Raw genomic sequence first — 20,595 nt, forward strand, 5'->3', positions numbered from 1 at the left:
GCAGACATTTGGTATCATCCACAAATGGACACTTGGTCCGCAGACATTTGACATCAGCAAGGATGGATAGGGTCCATTTGTGGATGTGCGTAGGTGCAGCAGGGAGGGAGTCTTTGGTTTCTTCCAAGTTTAATCAGGAGAAGAAACGTTTTACCCTGTAGGTTGTTCAGCAGTGTTTTGTGGCCTGCCCAGGCCTAGAAGACATTTGAATAATACATTCGTGGTGTTTCTGTAATTTGAATAATTGCCTGAAGGGTTATTTGTAGAGAGGTAGTCAGGTTGAAGGGAGAGTGAAGTTGCGTAAGCTTTTATAAGCAGCAGCTCACTTTGTCAGCGGGGATTGTAGTGAATTAAAGGCAGAGCGATGTTAAGTCCCTACTCATGTTTTGACCAGTTGTCACAAAACATGCATTTCGGTTGGCTAAACTTGTGCTGTTTTGTGTTTCTTTAGAATTGACTTGGAAAAACTAAAAGGTGATCATGCACCATGGCAGCGGTCCCCAGAATGCTCAGCGCCAGCTCCAGAGGTCCAGGTCCTTCACAGGCAGTGAGGGAGAAGAGCAGCAGACAAACCTACCCCAGTCACCTGCAGCTTCGTTCGCTCCTTCTGCCAGCCCGTCCGCGCCACAGTCCCCCAGTTACCAGATACAGCAGTTTATCATGAGCAGAAGCCCGGTGGCTGGGCAGAATGTAAACATCACGCTGCAGAACGTTGGACCTGTGGCTTCAGGAAACCAGCAGATCACGCTAACGCCCTTGCCGATCCCGAATCCGACATCACCGAGTTTTCAGTTCAGCCCTCAGACAAGGAGGTTTGACCATGGGTCTCCATCGTACATTCAAGTTACTTCACCGTTGCCCCAGCAGGTCCAGTCTCAAAGTCCTACTCAGCCCAGCCCTGTGCCGGTGCAGTCGATACCAAACGTTCGGGCAGGCACGCCTGGTCCTGGCTTGGGTATGTGCAGCCAAAGTCCTACGAGAGGGTTTGTAGATGCCAGTGTCCTAGTGAGACAGATCAGTCTGAGCCCATCAAATGGTGGACACTTTGTGTATCAAGAAGGATCAGGGATTGCACAGATCGCTCAAGGAACTACAGCACAAGTGCAGCTTCCCTCTTCTGGAGCACCAGCTACAGTAAGAGAACGCAGGCTTTCACAGCCTCATTCACAGACCGGTGGCACCATTCACCATCTTGGACCTCAGAGTCCTGTAGCTAGTGGAGCAAATATGCAGCCTCTCACCAGTCCAGGTCATATTACAACTACTAGCCTGCCACCACAGATCAGCAACATTATCCAAGGGCAGCTCATGCAACAGCAGCAGCAAGTGCTTCAAGGGCAGCAGTTGAGCCGACCCATAGGATACGACAGGACTTCTGGTGGATTAATAGCAGGAGTTGGAGGATCGCCTGCTTTTGGAATAACATCGCCACCCCCTCCCACAAGTCCGTCCCGTGCCACTGTACCACAGAGTCTCTCTAATCTTCCTCTGACTCCTTCAGTAAATACAGCAGTGAAAAAACAACCTAAAAAATTGGAGGAGATTCCTCCTGCCAACCAAGAGACTGCTCAGATGAGAAAGCAGTGTTTGGACCATCACCACAAGCAGATGGAGGCTCTGAAGGAGGCTTTTAAGGAATATTTGATTGAATTATTTTTTTTGCAACATCTGCAAGGGAATATGATGGACTTCTTAGCTTTTAAAAAGAAACATTGTGTACCATTGCAAGCGTACCTGAGGCAAAATGACTTGGATCTAGAGGAAGAGGAGGAAGAGGAACAATCTGAAGTCATCAACGATGAGGTAAGAAGTCTGTTGGTTAATGATTATGAATAAAGCACTAAATTAAATTGTGGGTTTGTGGGTATTAGATTGTCTTAGCAATACATAAGATTTTATTTCTGACTGAGGAAGGTATAGTAGACTTTTAAAAATGAAGTTTCTTAAGAGAATTGTAGTTTTGCTGGATGGAAATTTGAACTGCAGGTTGGTTTGAGCATGCAATCAGAAGCATGTTTTTTATGAACAGAGGTAACTATAGAGGGGAAAAGAGTTCTCACTGACTGTGTTTGTGTCAGTATTTATGTCCCATACACAAAATGGTTAAGCTCTCTCTGAACCCGAAGAAACTTAGAATAGTTGCTGAACATGTGTTAACTTCTAAAATGATTTCATATTATCTATAATATCTATGAGCAGAAAAAGGAGAAAAAGCCCTCCATAAGATTAGAATCTGCCTTAACTTGGAACTTGGCTTTTGTGAATATAATTTGGACCCATACAATAATTCTGTAAAATACTAGTGTTATATTAATCAACATTAAAATAAAAATAATTTAATAACTGTTGAAGTGTTTTAGGTGGTGTCCCGTGAAATGTATTTGAAACACAGTATAATATACTAATTTACTGTGGGTGCCATAGACCCTCACCTGTGCCTTTATTGCAGTTCAGATGCTAAAAAATGCATAGTCTGAATACAGATTCAATATTGTTCTTTTTTAAATTTCTGGAATGTGACTTAGCTGTGTCTTGATGGTAAATGTTTTGAACTAAGCTTGCCAGAAATGGGCCCTGCACAATTTTCCTTGCGCAGTTGTACCAGTGCATATTAACCTTGACTTGTAGCATGCCTGCTTTCCATTTTGCATGGCCTGAGCAGTGTCTGTTTGGAGCAGAGCTTGCCACTTGTGTGGCACGTGGATATGATTTCATTATTGGAACAACTTGGAACTCACAAATGACTATTTAAATATATCATGTATGCATGGCTTATGGTATGTTTAAAAAATCCGTTTTATAAAGAGACTTGGTTTTTGTTTCAAATTTCTCTTGTAAACCAGTGTCTCCCGTGCAAGCTGATCAGTCCTTTAAGTGCAAGATCATTAATGGATAGCTCTTCGGTTTGAATTTGTAGATGGGTTAAAAATTGTAACCTGATGTCTAGCATTTGAAGTCTAACCTCTTCGTTGTCTTTTGAGTAATAGTTTACATGGGAGAGGGAATGCAGTGCAGACTATAATGGTTATTAAGCATGTTGAAGGTAGCTGAAATGAACAGAACCTGAACTCTGTACTGTTTCATGGGCAGATGCTCCACTGTTGTAAGTTATCCTAGATCAGTGATTCTCAACCAGGCTGCTGGGTTACCTTGGGGTGTCTTGAGATGCTTTCAAGGTTGCCACTCAATGTTGACATAATTAGGTGTGCAAACATGATTCACACAATAAACCCAGAGATTTCAAATAGGAATCCTTAGTGTAAAAAACATTCTGACCTATTCTGCTTTTTGAGTTCTTTGTAACAGAAGAATTGCTCTAGTATTTTTTTGTAGTCAAAAATGAGTAAAAATTAAGAGTTGTTTTCTGATTTCTCCCTTCAATTAAAAAAAAAAAAAAAAAAGGTTGAGAAACACTGTCCTAGACCCACTGAAGTTGGGGCACTATGACAGTATCTTGGTTTAAAGACCTGCTTCTCTTGATTCCAGATCTTTTAAGATTCCAAGTTTACCTTTTTTTTAGCTTTAAGGCACAGTTTAAACTACACAAAGAGGTTCTAAGTGTTTTTTTCTCTTCTTATAAAGTATTTTAATGCATAATCTAATTGCTTGTGAAAGTTGCTCATCATGTTTAACTGTCGGAAGATTTTGCATCCTGTGCCACTGAAGTGGTTTTGAATACTTTTTAAATTAAGATGACTTTTGGAAATGAAGGCACCTTTTGAGTATGTTCTTTCTTTGTATTTTTGTCTTCCTCTCTTTTATTTCCCCCACCTCTTTATCACCTCCTGCTAAAGCAATGCACCTCATCCCTTGCCTAGAAAGGCTGATCACCCTGGGGATTAATAGGGGAGAGAGAGTGGTGGCTATGCTCATTGCTTAAATAAATGTTGGGGCTCTCTTAAGTTCAGACCGTCTGTCATGCTATTTTGTTGTCCATCAGGAACTGAGAGTGTTAAATTTAACTCACGCTTTAGCTGAAACTGGATTTAAAACAAGGTTTCCAGTGGTGAGAGTTCACTAAGGATATTTTTCCCTCACTCTGTTCTGCTATTAAAAGTGAAACAGAACTTGTTAAATTGCCTGTGTTCAAACCAAACTGCACTGATGGTCATTTCGTTATAATCCCCTCTTCAGTGAGGTGCCGTCAGTACAATGCAAAATGATTGTGTTGATCAGTTTTAAGAACTTTTTAAAAGAAAATGATTCTCCCTTTTTTTTCCCAAAATATTTTCTCTCAGGTAAAGGTTGTGACAGGAAAGGATGGGCAGACTGGTACTCCTGTTGCTATAGCAACCCAGCTTCCTCCAAATGTTTCTGCTGCTTTTTCATCCCAGCAGCAACCATTTCAGGTACTTTTCAATGGTTCTAAAATGTAGTGTCATCCCAGATTTTTTTTCTTCATTCAGATTTTCTATTTCTTAGCTGAATTAGTATTTTCCCCAAGAGCCCATCCCTTTTACTTAAAACAAAACAATAGCAAAAACTAAATGCCCCCCTCCCCTGAACAAACAAAAACTTTAACATCTTAAAATGTGCAGCATTTATGGAGTACTGAGGAAGTTTAATCTTTGTCTTAAAGTTGCTGGCTTATTTCATTAACTTTCAGCTTGAATGTTTTTCACTTCGGTTTGTATGTCTTTTGTTTCTCTAATGCATTTAGTTCATTTGTGCATTCTGCATAGTAGTAGTTTGGATTCCTTTGTCTGTGGCATTGTAATTGTGGATTTCTTCTAAATTTCTTTTTCTTTTTTCTTTATTCTTTGAAGGTTTTTGAAAATGGCTACAGAATGTATTGGATTTGCCTTCCTTGCAGTATTTTTCTATAATTCAGTTGCCTATCGGAATACTTTAAATGGATCATCATAAACTTTACAACTCCTATAAAATCTTACCCCAACTTTTATGAGATTTTTTTCATAAGTGCTGGCAAAAAGAAACAGAAGTGCTTATCCCCCTTGTATGGTTCCCATGTCAGACAGATGCTCTGATTTCTTTTGTGTGGGGGAGCATTGAAGAACATATTTAAAAACAATAAATGCTGTAAAGATAAACTGATTACTATTTATATGGGCAAAGGGGATGCATTTGTAATGTGCAGTCTAGTGTTTGTGTCGAACACTGCCCCTCCACTAAGTATTTCAGGCTTGTTTAACTTTGGGGCTGTTTTATCATTTTATGACTAGCTAACAAAGCATAATGAGTCCGAATTCTATAGCTAAAATATTCATTATAAGCTCAGGAGAAATACTTACTTGATGGACTCCATAACCTTTTCTGCCCCAGCTTGTATAGCCCCCAGTTAGGTGTCATTGTGGTTCGGAGAAGGGGTTTAAAAGCAAGACAGAATTAACTATATCCACAATTAAAATGAACAATAAATTAAAAATAGGCCTTTAAAAATAACTTATTTGGTGAAGAGTTGTTTGTTCCCAATGCTTTTTGGTATGGCCAGTAACCGTAGGCTTTGGAAGTTTCTTCACATAATCAGAGCTCAGTGACACTTTAAAATGTATGAATTATGAAACAACACAACTGTTGACATTTTATAGTAATTGTGGCTGTCACTGAGCTCCGTCCATAACAGTGACACCATAGGTAGGAACCTAAGGTACCTGAAAGTGAAAGTGCTAAATGCACTTGGAAAATGTACAAAAACCTGGGAATAATGTAACTCTCAAGCTCTTAGCAGAAACCTTACGTACCATCCCAGTCCTTACCTCTTCTCTTTGCTCGTATTTTGTCATTCAATATTAAGTACATAAGTACAGAGAAATGAAATTGTTAGTGGGGACATGTTGCGTAATAGCCTTATGACCCCAGAGTTTTTTCTTAAACTCAGTGAATATACAGTGACAATTTATTTTCTCTTGCCAGTGGCTGACAATTGCTCTTTCTATAAATTCATAGCCTTTCTTCTCAGGAGCTTTCATTCTATATTGAATTAAAATAATGCAGGTAACTTGGAAGTGTTCAAATACAGACATCAATAAAAACTTTAAACCAAATGGATGTGGAGCCTAAAGCTAGGCCACAGTGTCATCCATATTTGGAGAGAAAGTGATAAATAATAAAAGGGGGACTGGGGAACTTAAATTGGAATTTGAAGGAAACAGCTGCTCAGATCAGTGGTTAGGAAGACACTTACTCCAAACAGTACCTGAACTGGAGATGATCATCAATTTTTAAAGGAAATTTATATTGTTCATTTAAACACATTATTTGGAATCATTCTGCCCTTCTCTAACTTTACAGTGCCTTGCAAAATGTTAAGTGTTTGAATTGAAACTTCTGTGTGCCTGCCCCCAGGTTATTTGTTTTTAAAGTTTCATTCAATTGAACATGGTCTGACATTTACTGAATATTACAATAATAAATTAAAAAAGGAAATAAGAGTAGTTAGACACTTTTTTTTTTTTTGGTGAAACGAGCAGCCTGCCTTCTCTGTGGGCTCCATTGTGCTACATAAACATTCTTAAAACTGCAGTCACATCTTAAGGTTCTGTACAGAGAGCATTATGATGGGCATAAAGGTCAATACTTAATTTAAGGGGCTGAATTTTCTTATTCCTAGTTATTGATTAGACTTGAGCATTGTGAGATTGAGCAGAATACATCCTACAGTACCAAGGCACAATGGGATGTGTTAGACCTAATTGTTTTACAGAAGTGTACTCTGAAATGGGGCACTGAAGTGGGGCACTTTGGTCTTGGCTTGCTAGTTTTTCAGTAACAGTTTAGGTGTAGAGTTGTATTAATTTTCTTACGATTTAGTTAAAGTGGCAAGACTTCTCAGGAGAGCTGGGTGGGGAAAAAGGGGGATTGCCTTAGCAAATGTTCCTTTGAGGAATTGCTGTTAACAGTATTGCTGTATTTAACTACACAAAAGGTGTTACATTGGAATACATATTTTGGAAAGCTCTTACTTTGCAGTAAAAGCCACTATCACAAGCAGTTTGACTATAGAGAACATCAGAATGGTAAATGAGTTCATTTTCATGGCCTTCTATAATTTTATTTTTTAAATGGAAGCTGTTTAGAGCTGTGTTTAGGTCAACATCACTGATTTCATATTTAGTCTCATAATAAAGTACTTGCTGGAGCATTGTGGCTAATAGTTGGGGAAACCCTGAAAATCTAACATGGAAATTTGCACAAATGAGGTCTGTCCCCACAGATACTCCTGTGCTTCAATAAATTCTCACCAGTAGTGCTGCGCAGTAGCTGAGACCCAAAGAGCATGCAAATAATCACAGCTTTCTCTACTTCAAAATCTCAGTATCCAGTTCTGCTGTATAATTCTCAAATTTGACGAGGATTTGCCTTGACTATAGTATCTGCTGTTTATGACAGTATTAGATAGAAAAATACCGAAGGAAGAGTTTGGGCATTGATTTGATAAAGGCTCTAACCCTTGCCAAATTTAAGCAAAAGTTTTCTCATGGAGATGACTACCTTGCTGAATGAGAGCCATAGTGGTTTCATGCTCCAGAATGCCCTTCTGGCTCTGGTGTTTTATAATCACAATGATGTCTGGGCTCCCGAGGAAAAAGGAAAGGTTCTGACATGTCTGTGCGTGTGCAGTGATTTTCAAGAATGACCGTGATTCACAATCCAGAATTGATAACTGTACTTCTTGACATCTATTTCACCAGCTGTGCTATTACCTTCTAGCACAGTACTTCCCAAACTTTTCCCTAGCATGACCCCATTTATGGTCCCATTTCCTCAGCATGGCCCCTCACTCCCAACTTATAGCCCTCCCACTCTTGCAACCCCATCTGCTGATGCTGCAACCCCATTTGGGGTCGCGACCCACCGTTTGGGAACCACTGTTCTAGCAGTCAGCTGCAAGCCTCAATAAAACAAATGCAAGAACAGGTGGCAGGGAAATGGACCTATTATTTGCATCTTCTTTAAGCGCATTTATTCCATATTTTGGCCTTGAGCAGTTTTTCTGGCCAAGTGGAAAAGCTAGGTCACTATGGCTTCGTTCTGAGGCATGCTGAGCACCAGAGCTTATTGAAGTCCAGAGTGTTGTTGGTGGGTACCAGCAAGTCAGCTTATTTGTCTTCAGAACGGCAGTTAATTTTATTCAGCCATTTCTCAAATATTTGACATCCAGACTGGAAATTAGGCCTTCCTAATGCTGAAAGCTTTCACAACTAAAATGTCTTTACCATCTTGCTCTGACTGATATAATTACTGCTCTCTCCCAATCTAGCTGCCTTCTATTTAAGCCTTTAGTGAAGGCAAAATTTTCCATTTTTGGCATGCCAGCTTATTGCAGCACCTGTGTAATGTATCTCTGTACAGTTATGATTTCATTGCAAAACTAAGAAGATGGTGTCATTGGGCTTAGAGGGGAGAGTCTCTCATAAATGGAATTTTTTTAATAGACAAAGAAGCACAGAAAAATGAGCCAAGTATATTTCCCCCCTGCCCCCCCCCCCGTTTCCTTAGTATTGCATCTCATAAAATATATCCCACACATCATAGTTAATGAAGTGATACTGGGAAGCTGAAGGGTCTCAAGGTTATGCCATGTAACTCTGCTATAGGGGCTTTTGAAAACTGTCAGTACATATGGCTGACACTTTTTTGAATGCTATGGTCAGTTTGAAGAACTAATTGTACAGATAGATGTTCTTTGTTTTCAAAATAATTTATCTGTTGCTAGTGATTGAAGATGTAACTTTAATTTTTGTGGTTTTTTTTTTTTTTCCTCAATAGCAAACACATACAGGAACTCCAGTAACGGGGACTGTGAATACCATAGAAATTGAAGCTTTTAAGAGACAGCAGGCCCTTGCTCCAGCAGGTATGTTCCTCTTAAACAGAACTCCGTTTTACTAGCAAACTATTAATAGAAAGACCACAACTGCATACCCCGTGAAACAGAGTTTTTGTCAGTTGCCAGATACTTTGGCCTGTCTGTTGTGAGGGGGCTGTATGCATTGTAGCCCACTTGCAACAAGTAGGATTGGATCTGGCAAGCATGAAAATATTTACCAGGTGCGTTACTTGGACTGAGGAAAGTAAACTTCAAGTTGGCCACCTTTAAGGGGACTTGGAGCATGTACTTCATCAATGCTACACATGCTTAGTATAGTTGTAGCTTTCTGAGCTGATGTTGAAATCATGTGTAGTAGATTTGCTTTGTAAACTGAACCCATTCCATTATACCCTGCCATAAATGGAATTTGAATATCACAGATTCGTCTAAGAGACCACGAATTGAAGTGGGCCGTCATGGGATGGTTTTTCAGCATCCAGGTGTGGCTTCGGGAGTTCCTCTTCAACAGCTAATGCCAACGGCACAAGGTACTGTGTCACCACATGCCAATTGCAAATTAATTTAACAAGGAGATGTTAGTGATGGAACTAGAAACTTGGGCTCTTGGCCTTCTGAGATCCTAGTTCCACCACAGACTTCTCCCTGTAAATTAATACTTGGTATGCAATGCCTGGATTGTTTAAGGAGCTGAGTGACGGGCTCCAGAGGTGCATGTGGGCATGGAAATACGTCACAGGTACTGATGCAAATTGTTAGTCCAGGAGTTCTGAATCTAATCCGCAGATCTGTAATAATAAATAAATAAAGGAGGAGATCTCCCAGTTTGAAGCATCCATGACAAAAAAATTTTTTTCCTTCATTAAAGGTGCCAGTTCACTGACAGTCCTTCTTGGTACACATGTGTTAGTGTGCAGCATTCTCAGTGAATATCAGTCAACATATGTTAGGACTTAGTGGTGCCGATATTTTACCATTCTCTCCATTTAACTCATTACTGCATAAAAATGTAGGAAATTCAGAGGGTAATTTAATAGCAGTAACATATTATTTGTAGTAGTGCTGCTCACAAATTTAGTTGTATTCCTGTGCATGATGGATTGTACTGTTCATTGTGATGGTGACTTATTTTTGTCATTGTGATGTGATATTTTTCAAAGTGATGATGTCTTGTGGCACAGTAAGTAACGAGTCAGAATTCACATGCTGTTAAATTAGCATGGAGCATTAGCCCATGAAATTAATTCCTGTGGGATCTCCTCTTGCTTTGCAGGTGGAATGCCTCCCACTCCTCAAGCTGTACAGCTCACTGGACAGAAACAAAGTCAGCAGCAGTATGACCCATCCAAAGGCCCTCCTGTGCAGAATGCCGCAAGTTTACACACTCCTCCGCCTCAGCTGCCGGGGAGGCTGCAACCTGCTAACGTCCCTATTACATCTCTCCCAGCTGCATTGCAGCTTCCACAGCAGCCACCACAGATTGTTGAATCTCCATCTCAGCCCCAGATTCAAGTGAAGATTCAGCCACAAAATGTACCCATCACTACTGCGCCTCATACCCAGGTCCCAGCACCACTTCAACAGCAGGTGCAGCCAGCCCTTCATGTACAAGGACAGCCACCGACACAGGCATCCCAGCTGCAAGCTACAGGACAGCAACAGGTACACGATGTTCAAAATGTCTGGATGTAAAATTTGCCTGGTGTGAAAATCTACCCCCAGTAGACTATAATGGCAATCTCTTCCTGCAGATAGCTGAAAGGCGTGAAATGGTTGCAGTGTAACTAGTGTTAACTAGGTTGCTTATCTAGATACACTTTATTGAATAAAAGAGTAAAATCCTGATTTGTGGTGAAAGTAGTCAACGGATCAAAGCTGAGCCAGCATTTGGCCAAGATAGTCTCCTGTAATGCACATTTACATAGTATGTGATGTTAAATGTCATTTGGTAGTCACTTAACAAGTACTTTTCTTGCACAGACTGTGACCCTGACTCGACCATCTGCAGATTCTGCCCAAAATTCCCAGCGTCTTACAGTAAATTCGCTGCCGCCTACCTCATCAATCGCACCAGCAACGCTCTCAGGCACAGCACCACTTGCTACGTACCCAGTGCAAACAAACAGGACATCGCCAGCAACTAACAAGTCTCTGTCTCCAATTGCATCAAAACCTCCAGGCTTGGCAGTAGCTGCAGCACCTAAAACGCAGAGTCCAGCTCAGAATGCTGCAGTGTTACCACAAGACAGCTCTCAAGACAAGCTTGCTGAACAAGTAAAGCTGGTAAGAGTGTTTTCCTTTGGGAACATAAAAAGGTGCAACAGGCAGAAAAGAGGGACTTTCCTACATGGACCTCTTGGTTCTTTGGGTGTGTGTGCGCATGTGTATGTATCCCCTCTTTGGGTATTTAATCCTTATTTTATATTTTATGGACTTCCAAGGAAGCTAAAAGCAAAACTGTTAATGGAAGCACTTGCTGTTGCCAAACACAATTTTTTTGGTATTGTCAACAGTCTGCTCACCAGTTGTGTTGCAGTGGGTGGCCAAATTACTTTTCTAGTAAATCTGAGCCATGCCTTTTTGAGTCTTTAATAGGACTTGTTATTCTTAAAAGCTAAATGTTTTGTGTAGTGTAGGTGTCTTATCCTCAATTACATTACTTTTTGGATAAGAAAAGCTCTTGATTTCAGTCAAAATATTTAGTTTAATTATAGTTTGCATAGGTTTTATAAGCTGATTGCTGTGCCCTTTTGTCAGCTTTTATATGGCTAAACGGGAGTTTGTTAAATACAGCTTCACTTATTGTAATTCTGCTTATAACAGAATTGCCTTTAATCTGTTAATTTTACCACTGCAATACAATATCTAGGCTTGATTTGTTCCAGACTTGTCCCATGTTCTAGCGTTAAACTTTAAGATTTACCTGACATTTTCCACCCTTTGGTTTTTAAGGAAAATCAGATCCATCAACGAATAGCAGAGTTGAGGAAGGAGGGCTTATGGTCCTTGAGGCGATTGCCCAAACTCCAGGAGGCCCCACGACCCAAATCTCACTGGGATTATCTTCTGGAAGAAATGCAGTGGATGGCAACTGATTTTGCTCAAGAGAGAAAATGGAAGATGGCAACTGCTAAGAAGGTACTTTGTGTGACACTGCTGTTGAAACATATTTTCTATTTCTGGTAAAGTCCTTATAGCAGATGTGAGGGGTTGACCAAAATGTGAAGCTCTGGGCTAATTCTTTAGGTCAAATGCTGAATTTCTGAAGTGTTGAGGACCTAACATCTGCTCCTGACTTCATAATGGTAGACATTGACTTCAGTAGAAAATGCTGGGTTCTCAGCATCCTGAAAATTCAAGGATATATTCAGGTGCCTCAAATACAGATTTAGGATACTGACTTGCAGCAGTTTTGGCAATTGCAGCCATATTACTTGTTTATTTTGTCAGCTACTTCTTCCATCCAGCAGTATGTAAAGAGCATTCTTCTACTGGAACTGCTGCATGCAAAAGTGTTGTGTTATACCCACCTCAGAATAGATATAGCAGAAATCAAAGAGTTCTAGAAATAGGCATGGAAATGAAAGTGTATGAGGAAAAAGTCAAAAAAATTGTAGCTCTTAATTTAATGATAAGACCAATAAGAGGAAACCTGAATGCAGTTGATAAATGACAAATGGTACAGAGAAGGAAGAACCTGTTTACCTCCACTCAAAATAGAAAAGTGAAACAACAACCAAAGATACTGAAAGGTACTTAAAACGAATGAAGGCATGCATTGATTATATGATGGCTTTATTAGATGGTGAGAACTGTGGCTCGCTACCATGAGGAAAAGAAGCTCAATGCAGAGAGAGCCAAAAGAGAGGAACAAAACAAACTGAGACGCATTGCTGCTTCAATTGCTAGAGAAATAGAATACTTCTGGTCTAACATTGAACAGGTAAACTGTTGATTTTTTTTTTTTTTTTTTTTATTTATATAGGCAAGATTGTTTGTAAAAGTTTAACCATTTTAATTTTGAAATTGCAATGGTCCATCAGCTTTTGTTGCTTTACCTTTTAGGTGGTTGAAATAAAGTTGCAGATTGAATTCCAAGAGAAAAGGAAAAAAGCATTGAATTTAAAGAAAAAATCAAAGAAAGGTAACTACGCTTCATTTAATTAGAGTTCTGGTATACATTCATAACCTGCTCCTCAGAGTTTGCATCATTCCATCCATTTACTATAAAAAGGGGGTCTCATCTTTTTGACAGTGAAATCTATCCAATGTTAAGAACTGATTCGTAAATCCAACCAGTTCGATTTTGCTGCTTTTGATTAAATTAAATATTAGCATAAGAATATAGAATTGCTGATGGGTGAATATAGAACAGTTGTTGGGTGCTTAAAGTGTAATATCTTTTCAGATAAAGGTGTAAAGTTTGCAGAAGCTATTTCATTGGAAAAGGAAAATGAGATGGTAAGTTTTTTCTGCTGCTTAAAGAAGTGCTTCATAGTTCTTCATAATTTGCCTGCCTTTATTTAATACAAAGTTTTTAATCAGTTTCAAATAAACATGAAAGCTGCTCTTCGAAATTGCAGACAAATCAATATGAAATACATTCTGGAAGTTAATGCTGGGTTTCTGGTCATAAACAGTTTGTCATTAGGGGACCAATAGCACACTTTAGGAACCATACATATTCAATTCAATACTGAATTCTGTTTATGCCTGGGAATGATAAAATTCTTTTAAAAATGTGAGTTAATAGAAAACTGTAAAGGATCTGAAACAGTTGTTCTAGTGTTTAAAAAAGAAAGACGTATTTATTAGTGGTTGACTCTCTACTTGGATCATTAAGTTAAAAAATATTTGCTGGTAGGGTTTACAAACGCGTTCACTGGTGGGGTAGAAATTAATGGTAAGGAGAAGTTACTCTTAAAGAGTACTCTGATTCACCTTATTCATTAGTAATAATCCAAGAAAATGTGTTTTAATATAGCCAGATATAAGAGAATACATATGATCCAAGTCTTATGAGGTGAAAAAACTCAGCTTATCAAAGAGCAAATTGAGAGGTGACTTGATCACTGTGTGTAGGTGATTGCTTATGGCAAAGACATCTAATTGCAGTAGAAGGGGTTTCAACTTTTCTGACAAAAGCAAAGCAATGGAAGTTGGAGTTACAGAGATTCAGTAAAATAAGATGCACTTTCCTAGCTGTGAAGGTAATTACACATTGGAACATTTTACTGGTAGCAGAGTTGAATTATTGTGAAGTCTCTAAACACAATCTGATGACTTTTTAAAAAGGAGTATTTTAATCCAGGAAATCAGGCTTCTGGTCATGGTGGTCCCTTTTGGCCAAGTAATCTGCAGACTAAGTTCCCCTTTGTACTCCTTCCCTTCCTCTTGGACCTTGAGAGTAAGATTGCCTGTACTGTCCTAACCTTCTCATAATGGAAGACGGGATACCAGATCTGGGTAGATCAGTGCTCAAAGGTGGTGATGCAGAGAAGTCTCTTTCTAGATGTCTGTGTGAGATATCTTGCTCACATGCTCAGGATTGTCTGACAGTTCTCAGGTTGGTGGTCAATGAAGAGTTTCCCCTGGTCAGTTTGGCAGGACGTTTGAGGATTGTTGACTGTGTTCTTCAGTTCATGACATTTGCCTGTTGAGATGATCTGGGCATATCTCACCTAATTAATTCCTAGTCATTGCAGGCCTCATTCTCCTACTTCCCTTCCTATTTCCTGCATGTGGCTTGTAGTTTAGTTTCCTGCAGACTGAAACGCTAGTCATTTTACTCAGCAGAGGGACTCCTGTGACATACAGAAGATCATATTAGATTGTTCTTACTGTCCTTGAGCTCACAGCTTTTGTGAAAGAGCCGTGATTTACCCCTTTGTATGTATGGGTCCTCATCTTGCAGAGTGATCTCTGCAAGTAAACCTTTGCTTCGGCACAGAGTCCCAATGAGATGCTGATGTACTGAACTTATTGGATGGACTTTGGTCTGCTTTCCAATTTAATGGTGGTGCTGAATGTTAAAGAAGGGAAGAAGATAGATCATGATACTGCTAGCATGGTTTGCAGCTTCTTTAAAGGATATCTGGTGTTTTTATTCCCTGGATTTAAAACATTTTAATTATTTGATGCTAGGATTTGTTGTCACCTGGAAGGAAAAGAAAAGCAAGCACATCCTTGACTGATGAGGAAGGTTAGTTGCTTTTCAAAATGTCATATCGTATGTGGTATACTTAGGAAATGTGCATATGGTTTATACATAAAAAATATTAAACCACTGGTCGTTGATCTGCTGCTCCATGTACCTGGTGATTTTTTCACAAAATACCAAGTTCACTCAATTCTTAAAAATTAAAGAGCAGTATGAGGTGAGGTGCTTGTATAAAATTTTGTTGCCAAGGCTTCATTACAAGTCCTAACAGAGATGGAAGAAAGAGAGGAATAGGAATTTGTGGTATTAGCTTCTTTAATTTTCCTCTCCTAGTTAAAATACAAATTGCTTGGGCTGTTCGTTTGTACCTCAAGAATGAAATAGCAGTTGTAAGTTTACATATAAACCACACTGAACAACTCACTGGATCCTGGCTGTATGTGCTATACTCCATGCCACAAAGGTGTAGGATTCAGCAGTTTAATTGAGAAAAGACATGGAGCAGATCCTCACGGAATCTATTTCCACCAGTGGATGTGGTATACCTTGACTTTAGCAAGGCTTTTGATACAGTCTCCTACAACAGTCTTGCAGATAAGCTAAGGAAGAACGGGCTGAATAAATGGACTGTAAGGTGGATAGAAAACTAGCTAAAGCATCAGGCTCAGAGGGTAATAATCAATGGCTCGAAGTCTAGTTGGCAGCCAGTATCAAGTCAAGTACCCCAGAGGTCAGTCCTGAGGCTAGTTTTGTTTAGTGTCTTCATCAGTGACTTGGAAGATGGCATAGAGTGCACCTTCATCAAGTTTTCAGATGACACCAAGCCGGCGGGGCGGGTAGTAGATATACTGGAGGGGCAGGACTAGGATTCAGAGTGACCTAAGCAAATTGCTTTTGGCCCACCCTCCAATCTCGTGAGGTTCAACAAGGACAAGTGCAAGGTCCTGCACTTAGGACAGAACAGTCGCATGCACTGGTACAGGCTGGGGGCTGACTGGTTGGGCTGCAGCTCTGCAGAAAAGGACCTGGCGGTTACTGTAGACAATAAGCTGCATATGAGCCAGCAGTGTTCCCTTGCTCCCAAAAAGGCTAACAGCCTACTGCATTGGTAGGTGTGTTGCCAGCAGACCAAGGGAAGTGATTATTCCCTTCTGTTCGGCACAGGTGAAGTCACATCAGTTTTAGGCCCCCCACTACAGAAAGCATGTGGACAAATTGGAGCGAGTCCAGCCGAGGGCAACAAAAATGGTGAGGGGGCTGGGTCACATGTCTTATGAGGAGAGGCTGAGGGAACTGTGGGCTTATTAGTCAAGAGAAGATTAAGAAGGGATTTAATAGTAGCCTTCAATGACCTGAAGGGGTGGGGGTTGCAGAGAGGATGGAACTAGAGTGTTCTCCGTGGTGGCACATGACGGAACAAGGAGCAATTCATAGATTGCAAGGCTGGAGGGATCCCCGAGGGATCACTGGGTCTAGCCCCCCCTGCACTAGATTAGACAGGCAACTAACTGGGAGTCAGGTGACCCCAGAGGCAACTAATTGGGAGTCAGGTGACTAACTGGGAGTCCAGTCTCCTCCTGAAGATTTCCAGGGTAGGCAATTGGAAATGGTCTCAGGTTGCAGCAAGGGAGGTTTAGGTTAAATATTAAGAAGAATTTTTTCACTAGGAGAGTAATAAAACATGGAAACAGGTTACCCAGAGAGGTTGTGGACTCTCCACCATTGGAAGTTTTTAAGACCGTGGTAGATGAAGCCTTGGTCTAGCTGGAGCTGGTCCTGCTTTGTGCAGGCGGTTTGGACTTGATGACCTCCTGAGATCCCTTCCAACCCTAATTTTCTATGATTCAATGATTGTAAGACCAATTTTCTAATGTTTTACTTCTTCTAAAATATCCCTTTGACATTGAGTGCTGTTACTTGGAAAAAAGATCTGAAACATGTTTGAGTTTGCAGACCTATTATGTATGCAACCATACTTTATTGTGTTTTGATTTTAGTTGAAGATGAAGAGGAAACGATTGCAGAGCAAGAGGCTAAAGAAGGAAATATAAACCATCAAACTGAATTATCTAACTTAGCCAAAGAAGGTATGCATGTGGGGTTTGAACACAGGTTTCAACCTAGTGCCATAATGTATGAAAGTATGTAGCAATTCTGTTGCCTTGTGTTTGTAAATAATAGTTATTAGCAAAAGAATGCTTCTTCTATCAGTACATTCAACTTTCAAGCTCGGTCGACTTGGTATTTCTTTAAGGAGGCTTTTTGCTTTGTTTGGTGTGTGCTTTCTTATTATTTCGTAATTTTAGGGGCCAAATTATTGAACTTTGAGGAATGTTTGTATTTAGTTAGCTGATTCTTACATAATTGGTCTGGAGGAAAAAGTGTCAGTGTGGGCATATCTACACGTGCCCCTATGGTGCTGTTGTTACTGTGCCAGCATTTAGTAGTTCCTTTTGGAGTACCTTCCTTAATAGTACCTTTTGGAAGTACTAAATGATGGCGCAGTAACAGCCATTACTGTGCTGTGCTGCTGGTGCACAGTTATTTTTATTTTTACCTGTATCGCTGTAGTGATGTGCGACCGAGGAAGCGTGTCGCTACGGCAACGTAGCTGCAGTGTCACTGTTTGCGCCTGCTGACGCTGCATCACCGTAACATCATGTGTAGATGTGCCCTGTGTGAGTGACTCTTTAGTTAGATGTTGTTCCTATAGATGGGCCCAGCATCAAAAGTTTCCAAGCAGAGCTGTAGGTGCCCTTGCTATATGTTCAGAACACAAGAGCTGCAGGAAAGTGGATGAAACATCACTTACACAACCAGTGCTGCTTTAAACCTTCCCTCGCCTCTTCCAGTTTGCTAGAACCATCACCTTCAACTGCTGTGGCTGTCTATCAGCTGCTGCTTGCTCGAGGAGAAGAGCTTTGTAGCATGTCTGAAATTCAGCAGATTTGAGCTGACCAGTCAAAAGGACAAGGGCCTTTACAGAGGTTGCTCTTACAGAGCATGTACCTACTGTTCAGAATAACTAGCAGGGACTCCTTCACTGTTTCAGTGCCATGCTTCAACTAATAGAGTATATGGCAGGTTTGGATGGTGATTAAAAAAAAAAAAAGCTGAGCTCTTGTCATTCACCCTTTTTAATCGGATTTAAATTCAGATGTCCAAAGGTAGGGGCTAATGTCCTCCAAACCCCAGGTCTTCAATAATTACTTAAAATAGTTGCTATCCTTTCGACTATAGTCGTTATGAACTGCAGATTGTGTATGTATGTCTAACATAGCAATCAGAGATACTTTGATACTTATAAAGCAACAATATGAACTGTTACTAGTTGTTATGGGTAATAACATTGTATATATTCAATGACCTTCAGCTGAATTGCCTTTGGATGACTTAGTAAAGATGTATGAAGGTGCCTTTGCAGAGAATTTTCACTGGCCCCAGCCTAAGCCTGACAATGAAGAGGATACTAGTGAAGAAGGTAAATTGATTTTATTTTATTTATAAAATTGGATTCCAGTTATCAAGATGGTTCATATTCTGAGAAACCAGATATAAAGGTCCATCTGAAACAAATGAAAAGTACAGTACTGGCTTCTGAATGGGACCATATGGTCTCATAAGGTAGAAAGGTTTTGTGATCAAGGACCCAGAAAAAGGGCTTAGGAGATTTGGGTGCCACCTTTGGTAATGCTAAATATTTTCTAGATGATTTTGCAAAAGACATTTAATTTCTCTGCGTATCAGTTCCCAATGTATAACAGGAGAATAATCTTTTCCTGCTTTGTGGATGTTGTAAGGATACATTTAATTTAATGTTTGAGAGGCTTTTGTGGACTACAGTGGCATTGTAAAAAAGCTGGAAGTACACTGTTAAATTCAGGGAGTAACTTTTTATTGTATGTTGCATCATTTGTCGCAGGACCATTTGTTCTGAAATGCTGAAAAATTTCTGAGGATTTCTTAGCAGGATTATAAAAGCTCGTTTCTGTTCTGATAGCCCTATGATGTAAACATTCAGAACCTATTTTTGAGCTCAACTTGCTTTTCATTCTAGGTGGCTAAACAGAAAACAATCAAAACATTCAACAAGTTAATAACCTAAATAGGAATTAGATGCCTTAGTTATCTTGTGAAACTACTCAAGTCGTGGAGCCCAGGCTCAAATTTTGTGGGCTTGCTGTGGCCCTGTGCTCCAGTTTTTCAGGCAGATCATGGCTGTGCCCCCACACCTCTGGCTGGGGTGGCTGACAGACACCTGGGCTGCTACTGCCCCCTAACCCTGTCCGACCTTGCTCACCACCTGGCCCTGGTCTGCATGGGTGGGAAATGACCTTCAGCTGAATTTAAGGTGCCAGCCCTAATGTCTAATATCTACGAAACATAAGCCCTGTCCCATCCCAGCATGAGGACATGCCGCTGCCTCCCTGCTGCTCCCCAGTCAGGCTGCATTTTCTGTCTTGTCCTGGCTCTGCTGCTTATGAACCAGCCCTGCTCCCCCTGCCCCTCTTTGGGCATGCATGGGCGCAGGGATGGGCCACCACTGCCCCACTGTCCACCAGCTGGGCCATGCTGCCCTGGCTAGGCCATGCTCCTCCCGTCCCCCCAATTCCCCATCCCAGCCTGGCTCTGCTGTCCAAGGGGGAAAGATAGTAAAACCTTTTTATTTTTACATAGTCTTGTTTTTCCCTGCTGTTTTTGCAGGCTTCCTTTTGTTCACAGATTTCTCTGATTTACTTATTTTTTTTGTGAAAAGTGCCTGATTTCACAGTTTCCTTTAAAAATCATGATTTTGGTATATCCCTAGTAATAATTTGTGTATTATGTGTGCTGTAGAAATGGAAGACCATGCAGCTGACAGGGAGAGCCCTCAGAAGGAAGTGGTCCTCATAGACTCGCTTCTCAGCATTGATCAGTATAAGGGGCTAGAGAGATCAAGTCCTCCAAAGAAACATGCAAGAGACATAGCAGAAGTTGCTGGTGCTGCAGAAGTGCTATTACCTAAAGGCAGCGCAAGGATCACAACAGCGGTAAAAATCATTTTTAGCTGAGCTTGTATTTGCATTATTTAAAGAATTTAGCTTCAGAAGTATACTTGAAGTACCAAGCTAACATTGCTCGTTTCCTCAAGAATCAAGGATGGCATTCCTCAGTGTCACTCTTGTATGCGACATTATCTAGATTATATTTCTTAACAACCAGTTAATAATCAAATGTTTTTTATAATTAGCAAATCACAGTAGGAAACATTTTGTGCTTGCTTCCTTACACTTAGTTGCATGCTAAGCTTTAGTCAAAAGTAGAAACATAATATGCATATATTCTTTTGCTCCAGGTAAAATATAATACTCCGTCCCTGTTGTACGGGACTCTCAGAGAGTATCAGAAGATTGGGCTGGACTGGTTAGCAAAGCTATATAAGAAGAATCTGAATGGTATTCTGGCAGATGAAGCTGGGCTTGGGAAAACTGTGCAAGTCATTGCCTTCTTTGCACACTTGGCTTGCAATGAAGGTAAGCTCAGTCTGCATCTGTGCTCAGGCTTCTAGTTCTGAAACTTAATACAGACACAGGGTAGCTGCATGGTGCCTTGTAACACATATGCAAGCCCCCAAAGACAGCATCTAGCATGCTGAACACATTCC

General features: G+C 40.4%; 1 protein-coding gene across 1 annotated transcript in view; it reads left to right on the forward strand.

The window, feature by feature from the left end:
• The window catches only part of EP400 (E1A binding protein p400), a 64,791-nt gene that overhangs the window by 990 nt on the left and 43,206 nt on the right, over positions 1–20,595 (forward strand). Inside the window, exons 2-15 of the mRNA XM_019538989.1 lie at positions 452–1,803; positions 8,731–8,818; positions 9,214–9,321; positions 10,065–10,453; positions 10,772–11,074; positions 11,744–11,929; positions 12,594–12,734; positions 12,857–12,935; positions 13,200–13,252; positions 14,936–14,993; positions 16,949–17,038; positions 18,325–18,432; positions 19,788–19,981; positions 20,287–20,464. Of these exons, the coding sequence (XP_019394534.1) occupies positions 481–1,803; positions 8,731–8,818; positions 9,214–9,321; positions 10,065–10,453; positions 10,772–11,074; positions 11,744–11,929; positions 12,594–12,734; positions 12,857–12,935; positions 13,200–13,252; positions 14,936–14,993; positions 16,949–17,038; positions 18,325–18,432; positions 19,788–19,981; positions 20,287–20,464 (3,298 nt within the window). The 5' untranslated portion in view covers positions 452–480. The remainder of the gene's footprint in view (positions 1–451; positions 1,804–8,730; positions 8,819–9,213; positions 9,322–10,064; positions 10,454–10,771; positions 11,075–11,743; positions 11,930–12,593; positions 12,735–12,856; positions 12,936–13,199; positions 13,253–14,935; positions 14,994–16,948; positions 17,039–18,324; positions 18,433–19,787; positions 19,982–20,286; positions 20,465–20,595) is intronic.

The sequence above is a fragment of the Crocodylus porosus genome, unplaced genomic scaffold (assembly GCF_001723895.1).
Source record: "Crocodylus porosus isolate Cpor-Errol unplaced genomic scaffold, CroPor_comp1, whole genome shotgun sequence".
NCBI lineage: Eukaryota > Metazoa > Chordata > Crocodylia > Crocodylidae > Crocodylus > Crocodylus porosus.